The 17,424-nt window shown below is 42.4% G+C and overlaps 1 protein-coding gene across 1 annotated transcript in view; it reads right to left on the reverse strand.

Annotated features, from left to right (window-relative positions):
- The window catches only part of cacna1g (calcium channel, voltage-dependent, T type, alpha 1G subunit), a 204,116-nt gene that overhangs the window by 42,067 nt on the left and 144,625 nt on the right, over positions 1 to 17,424 (reverse strand). Inside the window, exons 22-26 of the mRNA XM_008293527.1 lie at positions 10,699 to 10,825; positions 9,611 to 9,736; positions 9,404 to 9,493; positions 9,032 to 9,224; positions 7,238 to 7,288 (exon numbers count right to left, since the gene is read on the reverse strand). Coding sequence (XP_008291749.1) covers positions 7,238 to 7,288; positions 9,032 to 9,224; positions 9,404 to 9,493; positions 9,611 to 9,736; positions 10,699 to 10,825 — 587 coding nt within the window. The remainder of the gene's footprint in view (positions 1 to 7,237; positions 7,289 to 9,031; positions 9,225 to 9,403; positions 9,494 to 9,610; positions 9,737 to 10,698; positions 10,826 to 17,424) is intronic.

Here is a 17,424-nt window from a genome sequence, read left to right on the forward strand (position 1 = left end):
TTGTAATTGAAGTAAATTGTATCTTCTGCACTCCCTGTGATGTTTTTAGACCAGCGTTATTGCTGAAATGTGGAAACCCTTTCCTACAACACCTCACACAACTCAAACTGTGTTGCTTTTGCACGCCTATAAGTTAATGTGATGGTATGCAGATCAGACTTGCCCCTTGTTGAAAGTGATACTGAAATATTATTAAGTCTGACTTAATCAGATTGCTGTCACAACTTCTAGGTTAAAAGTTACCAGGGTGCTCATCAGACATGAAGAAGTTACAGTAATAGAAAGTGATGCCACTCTAAAAGGGGCTTATTCAAACTATTTTCATTACTTGTTCTTGTACATTTTATTCAATTTGTGATTTGCATTTAGAAAGAAAAAAAAACATCAAACATGAACTACATCAGTCTTAAATGAAAAGTGTTTCTGTGCATAATCATACAGTTTCATGAATGACAACAACATATTTTGTGTGATAGCTTACTTTATCACTTAGGTACTAAGTTCATATTGGTCAGTCTGCATCTTCTATTTAAGTGCACGGTCAAAAAAAGCCCCCCCTGCATTTAAGGGTTAAGGTTGTGCTTCGATTGCGGTTACCGGCTGTGTGCGGCTATCTTGGTACCACACAGAAGCGTGAGGATAAACAGCATGAAAGAGCTGTTGTTAGACTCACAGAGGGAGGCGGAAGCTGTAGGAATCGCGGCAGGTCCAGTATGTACTGTACTTGAAAATGAACCAGTACAAAAGATGTGGTCCAACTATTGTGCCCGGCACCACTGGCTCTTAAATATGCGAGTTTCCAAAGCAACATGAGACCTCCGACAGAGGTGGAGGGGGAAAAAAAAAAGCTCATAATGTATGTGGCCTGTCTAGAAATCAGTTCAGCTTATATCCAGCACAGAGTAACTGGAAAAAAAGAGGGACAGTTGTGAAAACTAACAAGCACATACAATAAATACATAGAAGGCAATCTTTGTGGTGAGCGTTTGCAGTGTTCAAGGTATATATCTATTTCGCTGTCCTGCACTTGTACTCCTTGATAAGATGACTGTTTGGGGTGAGATGTGATGACAGAGTGTTATGATAGAGTGAATTCATGTGGGGGCTGACCCAGCCAGAGCTGCTTGGGATACAGTGTTGATCTGTTCAGCCTGTTTGGAAAGTCGAGGGCCATCTGTTAACATGGCAGAGCCGCAATTCTCTCAGACTGACTTATAGGAGGAGTCCCTAGCATGGCACACACACACATACAAATTAACGAGTACAAATTGAAACTCGTGTCCTTGGCACACAAAGGAGCGTGTAATGTATCATAAGCTGACAAAATGTACCACAGGTTAGAGAAGCTTAGACACTAAACTGTGTCTGTTGCTTTCTTCTCTCTTGTTTCTAGTAATTGTTTCTTTCTTTTTACTCTATCTCTGTCCAGATGTTAAGAAACACACAAGCTAAATAACTTTTAATGAACTAAACATAAACTTTTATCCACTATTTAGGACTGACAACATGGCTACACCTGCATGGCCAATACTGTGTGTATATAACCACTCTCCAATTAATGCTTGAAGCAGGTACGCAAACCACAAATTGATTGTTTCATTTCAGATGTTCTTAAGTACAGAGACAACACCAATGTGTCACTGTTCTACTGCACATGTAGAGGGTTTTCATACTGAAGCACAAAAGGCGGCATCTTTAAATGATTCATTCTTTAATGGTCTGTTACACATAATTTAGTTGCCTCTATTAAATAAATGACGCTAATGAATGTTTGAAATGGTGTGTCCCCGGCTTTGTTTTATTAAGAGCCATGGGGCATTATATACTACCTATTTGCAATAGCACATGTTGTATATTTTGAAAGAAACAAATTGATGCCACGATTATGTCTTTTAGCGACATAATGAAGACGTGTTGTAAAGTAAAGCATGACCAAACTATTTTTGTTAGCGATGTTGAAGCTGTTTGTTAGGATGAAAGAAAGACTCATGTTTGGTTTAAGATTGAAAAAGTTAACACACACAGTTTAATTAAGATAACATAGCCAAATGCAAAGTGCTTTGGTGTCCTAAATGTATCCACACATGGAACTTAAGATTTAAAACCCAGTTTTTGCTGTAGAAAATGTGTGTTTTGCACACCCACCATCCACCCCGACCACTTCCCTACTTCTTCTGTGCAACACAAAAATATAGCAATTTAGTTCTTGGAAGACATGAACATCTAGCTTAATATAATACCGTCAGCAATTTCACTTTACAGAATATGTAACTGGCAAAATAAATGAGTAATATATTATTTTTTGGGTGCCATGATGATCAAGTGTCATGTAAATAATGTTACGTGTTCATTTGGCTGTCCAGGGACAACATATGGTATGAAGACGTGATGCTAAAACAATTGATACTGTACTGTAATTACAACTTAAAAAATAAAAATATCTAGTGTAAAGATGGGCATATTTTCATTATTTAGTCAGGTAAAGTTGCACTGTTATCTTGAATGGAAAGCACTTTGGACAAACCTCTGTTGCTTTAAATGGGCTATATAAGAAGTAGTGATGTGACACTATAATCATAATTCCAATGGATATTTAATATTTTTAGACAAATTAAACACTTTGAAAATGACACATGAGGCTACGAGTGCCTGTGGTAGCTATTTGTCTTTATTTGTCCAGATGGAATTCATAGGTCACTTCAGGTATGATACCACCTGACAAATCATTATGCTCAACATTCTAGCTGTAAAATACAGATTGCAGGGGTTATATTCAGACTAACTGTGAGTAGCTATACTGCAGCACACAGCAGTCACAGCCTATAGGCTACTGCTGAAACATTTAGAGCATCATTACCCTGATACAAGCCACTGTTTGTCAAAAAAAATCCAGCACCCCATCTCTCTGAGAGCTCACTGAGAGTCGAACAGGCAGGAAATAATATGTAGCTGTATTTACTGTTCTGCAGCATATATCATTTGCACTGTACTGTAGCTTTTCCTGATGTGTCTGTCACAACCTGCTGAGTCTGACTGCACAGCACATGACTCGACACCAACAAGTCAACACCAACAAGGAGATGCTTCACATGAACCCTGAGGGGGAACTACGCCATCCTGGATGTGTGTTTGTGACTCTTCATAGCTCATTATGTGTCAGAATGGATATGTGCCTGTATATGGTGACGGTTTTATTTGTGTCTATACAGTTACTCCTGCTTGGTTCAGACTCTTATACGCTTCTCCAGCGACAGATTACTCGTCACAAGTCTACATCCGCAAACTCCAAGTCAGGTTGTAAGTGTCCCTGAAGCTGACAGTCAACAACAGCACCCTCACCCTAACCGGTTAAGGCACATTGCCACCCTTCCTGAGCCTGGTGCTGCTGGGAGCTTTCTTTCTGTTAAATGGGAAATTGTTCCACCAAAGAGTTTGTGCAAAGGGGATCTTTGGATTTGTTGGGTTTCTCTCTATAATATAATTTTGAAAAATCTTCGCCTTACTATTTGAAGTGCCTTGAGATGAAATGTGCTGCGATTTGACACTATATGAATAAAACTGAAATAAAATGAATTGGAATAGCTTTAGGCATGGTACTATTGACCCATCAGTTGGACAGTCCATCAACTGTTGGACAGATTGCCATAAACACCAGCTTCATTCCACAAGCTGTCAGAATGCTGAACTACTAGATATGCAAACACTTGTTTATTTAAATTGCTTTAACTTATTGAATCCTGAAGAAACACTCTTTCATCTTGCCTGTACGACTGTGTCTGTACAGCAAAATGACAATACACTTGAGTTGATTTAATTTGATAAAATGTGTTAGACATTCATGATCCCCATACAATGAAGTTGACTATCCTTTGGCTTTTACTAGTCTCCACATTAGCTTGCCATTTTCAGCTTTCAGTTAACTATCTCAACATCTTTTTAATTGATTTAGCATGGCATTAGCTTTAGACATCTATGCTGTACCTCTCATGAAATGTCTTAACATTGAACGGATTGTTGTAAAATGCAGTAGATGTTTCAGTTTGCCCCCTTATGTTGAGATGTGACAGGGTTCAGTGATGCCTTCACTTTGATTTAATTGATTTCAATTTCAAAATGTCCAATATTTTAGTGTATAAGTACCAACTATAGCCATAAATTACATCGGCTTATATATCTTCCTGGTTCAACTTTGACCAACAAAACTTCTAGCTGTAGCTTTTGAGCCAGGCCAGTCACTCTCAGGATAAACAACTTCAGTGATGCCTCAACTTTGCATTTAGCTCAGATATCATATTAAAGATGTAATTTGATGAATACAGATAAAACAAATCACATTTTATTTAACGTCAGCCTCAGTTGTGCTTTGATAAACGATAAACTAAGGCGGTGCTGAACATTAGACCTAAGCCCCTTCTTTCCTTATCATCTTTGTAACCTATATACGTCTGACCCAAGTCCAAGTCTCAATCTCTGGTGAGATGTGTTTCTAATTTAAATCACTGCACAGTTACAGTTTGATTAATCAAGAGTGTTTCTGTGATTCTCTTCTCCTCCCCCCCATCTCTAGTCTAAATGGTAATGCACCTCCTCCATCACCTTTGTTCCCGTCTTTGTTCGTCTCCTCCGTCTAGCCCCCACAAATGGCTACTCTGGTGCAGTGCAAGCTAAAGATAAGAGTCCATACGCTCACACACACAGTCGCAATGTGTGACAAGCACGCATGCACACACACAGACTCTGGAGCCTTTTCCGTGGAGCATTGACCACCTAAGCACAAATACACCAGTAACAGGCTGCGTGGACACTGTATTTTAAGTGAGTTTTGTGTTCTTGACAGTTCTGTAATTACCTTTGGGTAAAAAAATATCAAAATACTGCAAGCACTTGTGCCCTGAGGCGAAATGCCGCATAGGATCAACAAAAGATTTGCGGGGGTCCTGCTTCCCTCTCAGACAGTCCGTCCAGACTGAGAGGAGCAGGGATTTCAGGATGAGATAGCTGCTCCTGCATATTTTACAACCTGTTCTGCAGCCATCTGCTCTCTGACACACTCGCGCAAGCACACAAGAATACAAACCAACACAATCGAGTCTACCTTCCAGGAATGTGCCTCTATTTAACAGACACTGCACCTGGTGATATGTGGGTAAACAAAGACGCAACCGCAAGCATGCGGACACGACTTAGTGAAAGGGTTGTCATTGTGGAAGACACCTCTCAGCAGCTCCCATCTATCACAACAGCAAGTTAAGCAGATTGCCATGGAAACTAGTTGTGACAATCCCACAACGCGTGCCAGAGTGGTCAGACAGCCTAGAGAAGACCTTTATGCTCAACAGGAACCAACTGCTGCGAACAGACCCGCTGTGGTCCTGCTTAATAACAACTTGTACCGCTGTGACCTTTGTACACAGTGTGCTGTAGTAAATCAGCCATTAGGTGAAGATACATTTACGCAGTTGGCAAGAGTCCCCAATTCTATTTTAGTGCATGATTTAATAACACTATCCTACTGATGCACATCCGATAAACTAGAAAAAGATTGTTTTCCGCCAAAGGAACTATTCAAACCCTCAAGTGAAAGATGTGAAGCGCTGAGCTGTGTGTGTAACTGCAGCAAGAAACACTCTTAGTTGGATATTCTAACAAGAGTTTGTTGCAATTTAATTTACGATGATTACATTTACATATTTTGGCACAGGAGGTCTTAAATTAAGCCTTAAAGCCAAGCACAGAGTCAGTGCTGAAATAATAGAATGTTCTTGATTGAATTTTTGTGGTCCAATACCCTTTAATGGAGGCCAGTGACCTTTTATTGAGGATAATATTAGAGAGTCTGGCTATCTTAGATGACACCCCTTGTGTAACCTGATCAAAGTTCTGATCTAAAGTAAGATAAAATTACAAGACACAATGTGAGAGAGAATTCAATTCAAGTCACGTAGTGAAAGTTTTAAGGATAATTCTCAGTTAGCAAAACTAGGCCTTATTATAACTTTTGCAGTCTTTCCTCTTGTTAGTCAGTCAGACAGATGGGAAGCACACCGAAAATATCTGTTCTAAACATCCAGCACACTTTACAGAACTTCCTCGGGCAGCTTTGACCAGTTCATCTCACCATAGATGTCGGCCATTAAGTCACGTTAACTATGTGAATTTTAGACTCATGTCAATGTTCCCCTCAGGATTCAACATCCTTAACTTCTAATCTAGCTCACTGTGTAAAAATGCTCACTTGTCATATGCTGTACTTTGGGCCATGACCAGATAACTCAATCAAACTTGGCTAAGCTCACCTGTACTTGATCTTGTGAGCAAGTAAGCAATCTAAAATTAATAGCCTTAATTGGTCTAGTCATCCACATGGACACAAATTGTAGGCTGCAAGTCGATGTCCAGGGGAAGGTGACGTGACGAAATTTATTATTTATTATTTCATGTCCAAGTAGAAGGTTTACACCAGCAAACTTAAGTTTTGTGCTACTTAGAACATATGAGCATGCTAACAGGCTCAACTAAGTCATAAAACTGGTAAACGTGACATCTGCTAACTATCAGTAAGTTATCATGCAGACATTGACACTTAGCTCAGAGCAATGTCTGATGTCTTACTGCTCACGTCTCTTACCTGTCACAGTTTGTTGCACCACTGTCGTCATGTTCCCAGATATCCCAGAAATGACTTTGGTGAGCAAATTATGATCATAACAGCAGAGAAGATGGCCATCCCAATAAAAATCAACCCCAGGTGGCAATAAACTGGAATGACCTGTTACGTGTCTGCTGAAAGAATTACAACAGGACCACAATGCTGCAGGTTTACAAAAAAGAAAAGACGCTCTGGAAACCTTTATCTCGAGACAAGTCGATCATCTTTTGCTTCTCAGTAGGGGCGTATCCCGCCCCATCTCTATCTCAGTCTCCCTGCCAACTTAAATAAACCAAAGTGTTCTTCTCTTGTGGTGATGGTGCAGCGGTGCAGTGCTGTGAACAGTGGATGGATCGCGGACGGTGTGGAAGAGCTGTGAAAGACAAAGCCACGACAGAGAAAACAGGTAACAGCATGTCCAGCGGACTGAGTGCTGATGGGAGAGAGGCAGGGGGGCGGGGACGCAGGATGGGGCCCTACCTCCCGTGAATATTGAACTTAGAACCCTAGCCACCATGGTGGGTGGTCGTGGTCGGTGGTGGTGGGGGGGTTTAAAGGGACACACAGAACATGCTGGAAACTCTGTACCTTTCAATGTGCCGTCAGAAAGGGCCCAACTCACCCCCGGAACCAATAAATCTAGAGGAATGAGACTGTGTTAGTTAGAGAGAAGCAGAAAGAAAGCAAGGAAGGAAGGATGGCTGAGAGTTAGAAACAGGAGAGAGTCAAAGAGAGAGAAAGAGGGAAAGAGGGATGGAGTAAGGCCAGAAGGAAGCGATGAAAGATTAAGCTGGTTTATGTTCCTATCTTTTGTCTTTCCAGTGATTCTGAGTCCACTTCTTTGGATTAACACTTTCACATTTTGTTTTGTAGCAATCCGCTGATTCGCAAACCACAGTTATCCGAACATAGCAGACATTTAGAGCCACCTCATAAGCTGTATGCCATTGAGTTACACCTGTGAGCTGTTTATTTCCAGGAGTAACCTTGCCTTTAGTGTTGCTATTTTGTTCACAAACCAACATGTAGACCTTTTGTCACCCTGAATAGCATTGTGTGTACAAAAAATAAAAAACGTTTCCTGGCAAAAAATGCCAAGCCAGACGAGGGGAGAAAAAAAAGACAAACTTTTCAACCAAAAACCAGAGAAGGAAAAAGCAAAAACAGGGTTACGAACCTATACATATGACAGAAGAAAAGGTAAAGGGCCTCTTGATGTATAAAATGTGTACATAGAGACTGTGTGTGATATGGTCTGGGGGAATTTTTCTCGATTGGTCAGACACCCTTGGTAGACACCTCCTGTAAAAGGAAGATCACTTTCCATCTGTATTTCTCAAGAGGTTGACGGAAACATTCCAGTGATAAAATAAAATTATCATCGAGAAGGAAATCAAAGGCTTTTACTTTTGACGTTAAGAAACCAATCGTGTCCACTGCTCCTTGTACAAAATATAAAAAAAGTCAGTGCCTTTGGAATACGTGGGTATAATAATGTAATTATAGGCACCGAATTCTCAAGAAGGCTAATGCTAGCAGATGCTAGCACTACTGTTTTGTAGTGGAGGAGGCAGTGGAAAGAATAAAAAACCAAACCAAGCAGTTTGTCACCAACTCCTATACAGCCGGAGGGGAGGGGGGACAGGCAGGGAATTAGCTCTTGCTCCTACGAGTCTCGCCCGAAGTGATCTGAGATCTTAGCTACGGGGAAACTCTTCATCCTTTCCTTCCAGATTTTGGTCTATCCCTGCCCCCGCGGCTGTACTAAACCACATGCAGAAGAGAGGAAGGGAGGGGGGTCATCTCCTTTTTCGATCAGGACGATTAAATGATCAACAACTCCCCCTCCCTCTAGCTCTGTATACCCACCACCATGCAAGCCCCGTATGTCAGCACTCACTGGGCATGCTCCAAGGGGCCATCCCAAGCACGGCGTCTACGGTAGACCAGGTAAGGTAAGGGAGGAGGGAAAGGGAGAGAGCTAACTCCAGCAGTCGGCTGTTCTAACTCTGCAAACCTGTTGAGTGTGGGAGCTTTTCTTAAAATCCAGCCTGATCAATTAGATGCTGGGGTTCAAGAAGAGCCTCCACAGTCTGTAGCAGAGTCTGCAGAGCCAGAGCAGGAGACCATCAGACTGCAACAAAAACTCGCCCGAGGGCTCACGGGTAGAAGGAAAAAGGATGGTCGAGGGAAAGGGGGAGATCTACCGCAGAGTAGCAACTATAGTTGATACTAGCTCACTAATTGCGCTCTTCCGAATTCGGCCAAACCAAATTAAAAAGCAAAAAGAAAAAAAGAAAAAAAAAAAAGGCTCAAGCTCAAATCAAGCAGGACTCAGAAAGATGTGGAAAGACTACCGACCAGCCAGCTCCTTCTCCTTACTCCGTCTCTTTTTCTCCATGCGTTTCAGTCTCTTCTCCTCCCTGCGTTTGGCCTCCTCGGCCTCCTGGTGGCGCCGACACTTGTGGAAGTTCTCCACCACCACGCCCACGAACATGTTGAGCACGAAGAAGGCGACGATTAGGAGGAAGGAGATGAAGTAGAGCAGCATCCATGGGTTGTAGTTCATTATCGGCTGAAACATACAAAAGAAATACACGTAAAGGATTTTTTTCCCTTTTCTATCGAGTTGTCTTCATCCTAACTTATTACTGACTGCTGGGTAAATATGTATCAGCGGATTGCTTGAAATGCTTTTATGCAGCGAACGTGACATGTTTCAGTTCACACTAGTGCACAGTTGAATATATTTACCTGTTGGTCAACTCCTACAGCATCTAGTCCATCGTACATAATATCCACCCAGCCATCTTTTGACGCCAGTACAAAGAGAGACATCAAGGCCTGAGACAGAAGAAGAAGAAGAGCTTAAACCTAAATACATACTATACTAAAAACAAGACTAGCGAAACACAATGAATACATTTATTTAGGTATTTATCAGGAATCTTAGGGTCCTACCTGTCCCAGGTTGTCAAAGTTGTACTTGCGCTTTTCCCATTCATACTTGGCTTGCAAACAGTCTGACTTGTTGGTGATGTTCCTCACATCCTCTCCTTTACAAAAGAAGAACTTTCCCTTGAAAAGCTGAAGAGAAAAAACACACGTGTCTGAAGCTGAAAAGGAAACAAATCCGTAAAACCAAATTATGTGGACCTGCATTTGGTTTCAGGGTTGAAATATGTAAATTCACTTGGACGGAGGAGAATTGCAATAAGAGAACCTTAACCTCTGAAGATGCTTTGATTTCATTCCAGTGGTGAAAGCTTCGACTGACCTTGTGAATGTGTTTATGTTTTAGCATGCATACCATTTCGCTAAGGTGCACCTTATCACCTCAGCTTTTAATGCATCGAAGACAAATAATGGGAAGAGTTAAAAGCAACATTTGCCCAGAACACGGCCTGGCACAGATTCCTGAACGGCTGCTCCAGGTTGCAGTTATAAAAAAGGAAGCATTTGGACTGCCAGGAGTGGTACTTAACAGCACAAAATACAGCATTGAATGTGTAGTAAAAAAAAATATGTCACAAAAAATTGTAGGTCATCGAAAGACCATTTTCGAATTGGCAGCATTGTGAACATTTCAGCGCCGGGGGTAACGGGGGCGGCGCAGTGAATGCTACAGAAGTCTGCTAATGTGTGAATATTGTAATCACTGCTTCATGGTATCGTCACAGCCATTAACCCTTCATGGCATTAGCTTACTTGGACAGATGGTTTATGGACAGTAACATGCTGATGGCAGACAAACAGGGGCTGGTACTGCACCAAGGGCACAGAGCTCATTGGTATGGATTGGTCCTTGGTCTGCTAGCCGTGAAATCTCCATTATGGCCGCATAAGCATACATAAGCACCCTGGCGTATGAGTTATAATGTGGAGAGTGCACGGAAAAACTATTGTTCTGCTAAGATTTTATGATGTACGTCCACCCAAGGCGGGGCAGGAGAGAGTGAAGAACTGGGAGAGTATTTGTCACAAGTCAAGCAGTTTTTGCTCACACTTTATTTTTTTCTGCATCATGGCCACCTCCCCTCCCTTCTCACCTGCACTCCCAGGATGCCAAAGATAATGAAGAAGGCACAGCAGATGACCACTATGTTGCCGATGGGCTTCAGTGACGACATCAGAGTCTCCACCACCAGCTTCAGCCCCGGGGCTCTGCTGATCACGCTGGAACATAGCATTATAATAGACTATTAGTGAACCGCGTGTGTGTGTGTGTGTGTGTGTGTGTGTGTGTCTGCAGGCCACTCTCAGGTCACTCACTGTACAGCCCGGACCAGATGGAGAAAGGATGCCTGCAGCGTTCCATCCCGCAACCTCCTCACACCCCACACTCACCCCCAGGCCCGCACCCCAGGCACACACACACATTTACACACACTTTTTTTCCCTCTTTAATTTCCCTTGTCTACCACAGTTTTTGTCTCATTTGAACTTTTCAGACCCACAACACTTGTTGGCTCATAAACACAGTAACTTTCACTCACTACCTCCTTAAAAAAAAAAAAGCCTCCCTTTTTTCCTCTCTTTCTGCTTCCTTTCTTTTGTTGCTGTCAAGGAAACAGACACATCTAATTAAGCCAATGGACTGATGAGGATGTTTAATTAGTGCCAGCAGGGCACCCAGCGCTGCACTGCACTGCAGCTAGGCTTCTCAGACAGGGTGAAACTCAACCCACATGTCTGACATAAAACCTAATGGACACACACTCATTTGTACAGGCTTTGTGCACATAAAACACATGATTTACAACAGCGCCTCTTCGTGTGCATGCACAAACACACACACATACCAAAGTCAATATGAAGTGACAGATTAGATACACACAAAAGGGCTAAAAGAGAGAAAAAAAAACAATGCCACACAGGCCAAGGTGCTGTTGAGGTGATAATGTGCCTTCCTGTTGTCTATTCGTCTTTGTCTGCACTGTATGTTTTCCCTCGAGCAGACAGTTGAGTGAAGGAAGAGTCAATAGCACATTAAGAGAAGACATGAGATAATAAGGGGCCTGGGCTGACCAAGGCCACACTGATCAATAGCTCTGATCAGAGAATAACGAGCCGTTGGATACACCTCATCAGCCTGCACCTCGCCGCCTCTCCTGATATTCCTCAGAAAGCCACATTGAGCCGAGGTACAGCCGATGACCTATAGAGGGCACTGGTGCTCAAGAGCTGCAGCTGCGAGTGTCTCCTGGTGGGATTCATGCTGTTATGTTATCAGGGTTTTTCCTGGCTCAGAAACGAGCCTTTGGGGAGCGACTAGACATGGCAGCAAGCATGATTGGTCCATGTACCGTAAAGGCTGACATAAACTATGCATTTTCCAAATGTTTCTGACCATTTGATAAACAGAAATATCAGCGCTTATGTCAATGAAACACGAGATGAAAAAAATTGTCAAAACAAAAGACTTTTTTTTGACTCAATTCCTATCATTTTGGCGGTGGTAGAATTCCTTTGGTGCTGGCTGAAACCTCACTGAGGGGAGCCAGAAATTCTTCAATGCAGAAAAACCTGGGGTAGGAGAACATACAGGCAGAAGGCAACTTACAAAAGAAACCTGAACCCTTGACTCCTATAGTGGCTTAGCTATGCTATGGAGGACATTTGGTGGCATGGTTTCGGCCCACTTGTCCCCTTCCATGGGGTACAAAAGATCACTGAACGGTTTGATGAAAACAATGCAAATCATATGCTATGGCATCCACAGTCACAAGATCTCAACCCAACTGAACACATGTGTAAGATTTTGGAATGGCGTTTGGATGAACTGCGTTCTATCTGTGCAGTGGAGTTCCAGAGATTTGGACAATTAATACCACAGCTCATTTAAACTGCGATGTTTCCTTTAGTTTGTCACTTGTTGCACTATGTTCTTCAGCAAAGGCAGCAATCAAAATCCAGTTTAACTCTCTGTTTGCCTTGTGGTATCTCTTTACTGTGAGCTATAAATGTGCATTCAAGGCTTCTTGAATCTGTCTTTACCGTTATGTATGACAATGAATGAAGTTCTTGACTATCTGTTACGGATTTGGGGTTTTAAGCGAAGCCACAAACCACCAGGAAACAACAGGGAATGTGGGTTTCTAACAGTTGTCTAGTTTATTTAGGGAGGAATTATGTGAATGCTGCGGTGGTGATTGCCACGATTCTTAACAAAAAGAAACATATCACAATATGTTCCTCGAACAAATCGTACATTCAGCCTTTAAATCGTGCAAATCATGTACCATAAATATGTCACATTATAATTAGTCAAACACTTTAATATTATAATTTAAGAAATCAAATCAAAGTTTGGAATAGAATGAAACTGTTAGTCACGTTGATAGTTATTTATTAGACACATGGGAAAACACCACTAAAGGTGAAGCTCTCTGGAGTCAAAGTGGAGGTCTGTTTTTTAAAGTAGGAGGTTCTACTACAAGCATACTGAGCCACCAGTGGTAGCCTCCTTGTGGAGATGAGGGTAAACAAACCTTCTGCCATTATTTTATGAAACTGCCCGTAAAAGTGGCAGGAAGAAGATAATGTAGCTTGAGAAGAGATTAAGAAGAAGAAAAGGACCACCTTCCTGGGGAACTCGGCAAATTTGCAGAATCTATCTAGGACAAAAACGCGTCGTACAAACTTCTCTCAGATCGCACGTTACCTCTAAGAAGTGTTTCCACAGATCGCAGCTTTGCATGTGAAAACCCCAGGCCAACCTCTTTACATCATGTTCTCCTTCCCAGCTTCACTCTGACAATTCAGAAGTGAAAAGACTTATTAAGGAGGGGAACCAAGGAGAGTCGAGCGTCTTATTCTGAGTCAACGCACTCTGATGATGCGGTACCTGAAGGACACACATTACCATTCGTTCTTCTCCGTACTGTCTATTTGCATTCGACACAAAAAGAAGCATGAGTAGGAGATGGGCGGAGGGAGCTGGAGGGAGGAAAAAAGTTAACACTGGCTCCTTCTAATCTACCTCTCTGCATAATTTCATAGCAGTTCACAGCGTGTCCTTGTTTTGTGTGCTGTACAAAGGAGCGGGAAAGAGTGTGCCGCGATGCTCAACACCTGCACACATGCACCGCCCGTCTCTCTTCCACCACCGACGTATCCCTCACATTGAGGAAAGGGAACAACAAGTAGGGCAGTAAGTGGCAGGCGTGCTCCCACCGTGCAAACACTGGGTGTAATTAAGCGATGCTGAGAGATAGAAATAGGGAACCGAGGGAGGAGAGGAGGGCTGATGTGCTGCAGGAATATAGAGGGAATAAAAAATGAGGCAGCTTCCATTTTCTCCTTTTTGTGTGTATAAACTTTGTTTCTCGCTCCACCTTGCTGTGTAAATTTCTTTGTCCAACCTATGGAGGTCCTTCCTTTTCAGGGACAAACCTTTACAACTCATTTTTCATTTAAACAGCAATACAATGACTGCAGGTGCCACACAAGGAAATTCTAAACATCTGGAAGAAGGGTATTTATGTTCTGAGTTAATTAAGCAACTGTCAGCTCCGTTACCTGCAAGGCTCAAAAAAATGCACATGCACAAGCTCATAAACCACTCAATGGAAGCCCGGAGATAATTACATCATCATCCAGTGACGAATGAGCTCAAAGGCTGATCCGACAGAGGTCGTCCGCAGCGAGGATTCATCAATAAACGAACCTGTTGACCGGCTCTGACCTTACAACCACAAAGCTGTTTAGATCAGTCTGCCGGCGATGAAGCCCGGCGAGCGTGGCAGGTGTAATTAATGGACGCGGGCAAGGCGGCGAAGGATCGGGGTGGAGTTTCTAGGTTGCAGCTGAATTGTCGATGTGGCGTAGGTGGTGTTGGATGACATAAAAGTGCCATTTGGTGACACGGGGTGCTAACTTGTGGGTCTTCCCTGAGGCCAGCCCCCGACTCAGGTTGTGGGCTTGATGAATGGCTGCGGAGGTGTGTGCGCGCCCCGTTAAACAAAGCTGATGCATCATCCTGTCACACACACACGCAGGCTCGTACACCCCTGTGGACCCTCCCTTCTTGTGTAATGTAATGCCGTCATTAATATCTTTAATTAGAAACAAACAGCAACCAAGTCCTGTACACCTGCTTGTTGCAATAAGACTCACACCGCCGCACACAGCAAGGAACACGAGCACGCACGAACAGTAAATTGCAAACTCTTCACCGCATTGTACTGCGTAAACTGCGGTAGGCACCACCTACTGTTGTTCAAAACTCGGTTGCCTGTAAGTGACAAGCTGCCACGGATTTCAGGCTACGCGCACACAAATGATTGTTGATTATTATTCCCATGTCAGCGTCAGCAGCTCCGGTGCTGCCTGTGTGAACCCCATGTGCACTGTGCCGCCAGAGGGGAAAACACAGACAAGCTCATATTTAATTCAAACACCCAGCGAGCATGATTCTGCCACAATCGAACTGGGGTGACAACAAGCTGATATTGAAGCTAATGCCGAGGCTTTATGGATGACAGAGCTGTGTCTGCCTTGTGGTAGGTTTGATACCGACGTTTTGGAGAGAACAGTTTAAACTTTATGGCTTTATTATCCTGACTGTGCAGCTCCTATAATCTTGGACTAATTATAATGATATGTTAAGTCAACTTATTAAGGTTGGGATGTTGTTTGCTGACTTTATAAATCAGTAGACCATATAAAAAATATGTTGAGTTACCGGTCTGTGAAGCTGCAAAGAGTCTCCAAGCAAAGACTGTCATGGCATGGAATGTGTATGATATATATTGTGTCATATTGCTGATACCAAAAACAATGTCTTTTAAAACTAGAATGACCAAATTGGGTTACAAAAAGAACCGTTTGGCCTCTGTAGCTAAATTCCCCATCCATGAAAACTGTACAGGAAGTGAATTTTCAAAAACAAAAACAGCGTCAAATTCCTTGTTTGTGTTCAGATGTTTGGACATTAAATCTAATTCTGATCAAACACAAACCTCCAGCCTTGACAGCACACAACGCTTCAAATATGGATGTTCCGGCAAAGAAGCTACAAATTCTAAAACGTGAATGCTTCACACATGCCTTCAATCTCTATTCAGTCACCACAGTTTCAAGGTTGGCACTTAAAATTGCTGTCGCCAGTTCAGCCTTCAACCAAATGTGAAATATGGTCACGATCGCTCCGTCTGTTCCTGAGTTACGGTGCTGAATAGCGGACAGAAAAGTGTTCAGTTCATCCTTGAGGCCGAGTAAACATTTGTGCCAAATTTGAAGAAATTACGTCAGATATCTCGAAAATGGAAAGGACAGACAGCCAAAACGTAACGCTTCCTGTCATGCGATGACCTCCAGCGCAGATCCATAAAAACATGGACAGAGTTGGTGAAGCCAACATCGTAACACTTGTGTGTGTGGTGCTGCTTTTCCTGAATAAAACATTTCTGGTTTCTGTGGAACCAGGACGCCACCTTGCCAGTCGGCCCACATTCCAATTTGCAACAGCATCACTAATTCGTCTTCTCTCATTTCTACATTGAATTTTAGTTTATGGACAAGTTCCACTAAAAATTTAAACCAATCTGACAACTTAGCAACAGGTGTTACCACTCAACTAGCCACTTGCCAACATTCTACAAACGTCCCATCAAACTTTCACGTTTTTTTAAACAGAAAGATTCAACTATGACCACTTTTTCATTACTTCTTGTACTTTTAGCACTTAGCTGAAATGAGACAACTCATATTGTTGGTCAACAATCACCCCCATGCATCTTGTTGAAGAAGCCTTGAAATAATTCGGTTTTCGCAGCTGCAACTCAACAAACGCTTTTACCCACTAAGCAGTAACTCAGCAACTAATAATTCCACTCTGTGTTGACCAGACCGAATTAAAACAGGGTTTTAAGTACCTGCAGTACTCTATAATCACACCATGCATACCCAGAGCAACCTTAATATGTTGTAGCCTCTCATGCTGCACTCCTCCTTTTGGATTAAAAGTTAATAACTACCTTAAAAATGATTTTACAGTATGGCTTCTCTGCAGCCTCAGCGGAGGAGTGAGCCAAGTTCCCCAGCTCAGCCCTTTCTTTTCCTCTTTCTTTTTCTCTTTCTTTCCCCGTCCTTTCCTGTTTCTCCCACTCTCACTCTCTGCCTGTCTTCATGCAGACTTCCTAATCCTATTTCTCTCTCTGCCATTCTGCATCTTTCTCAAACTAAAGACACCATTCCCTAGAGAAATCGTTGCCCTTTGCTCCCGAGAATATTTCCCCTATACTCAGAATTTGTCCAATTTCCTCCTATAATTGCTTCATATTTTCTAATCTGACTTTAAAACCTTGCCTACTTGACATTAATATAGCCTCAGCCTTGCTGCCCTCTGGGGATTAAATAAGGCGGGGGGTATGGCAGAAAGACTTAAAGGATTCAGCAGCAGTTAGAATCAGGTAACTCTTTTCAAGTATTCAGTTTGTAACAGTTGCACCAGATTTAATTAAGAAGCCACTTGTTTGACAGCAAGTTCATTCTTTAATGTCACATTAACATTTTACTTCAAAATCATCAGCACGCTAGTTTTTTTTACACATCCCTTCCAATGAAAATCAAGTTTTTTACCTTGTATATGGTGTTCTAATCTGCTGGTAGACATATGAGAGAAAAAAGCAGCTAAGTCCATTACTGAGAATTTGTGCCTTGAAACAGCAGGGTACCGATGACAGTGTCAGAAGCACATATTAAGACTTCAAGAGTTTCAGATGAAACAAACTTTAGGAAACAAGCTTGTACTTGCAGGGTTTGGCTAACCA

This window comes from Stegastes partitus, unplaced genomic scaffold (genome assembly GCF_000690725.1).
Source record: "Stegastes partitus isolate 25-593 unplaced genomic scaffold, Stegastes_partitus-1.0.2 Scaffold891, whole genome shotgun sequence".
Lineage (NCBI taxonomy): Eukaryota > Metazoa > Chordata > Actinopteri > Pomacentridae > Stegastes > Stegastes partitus.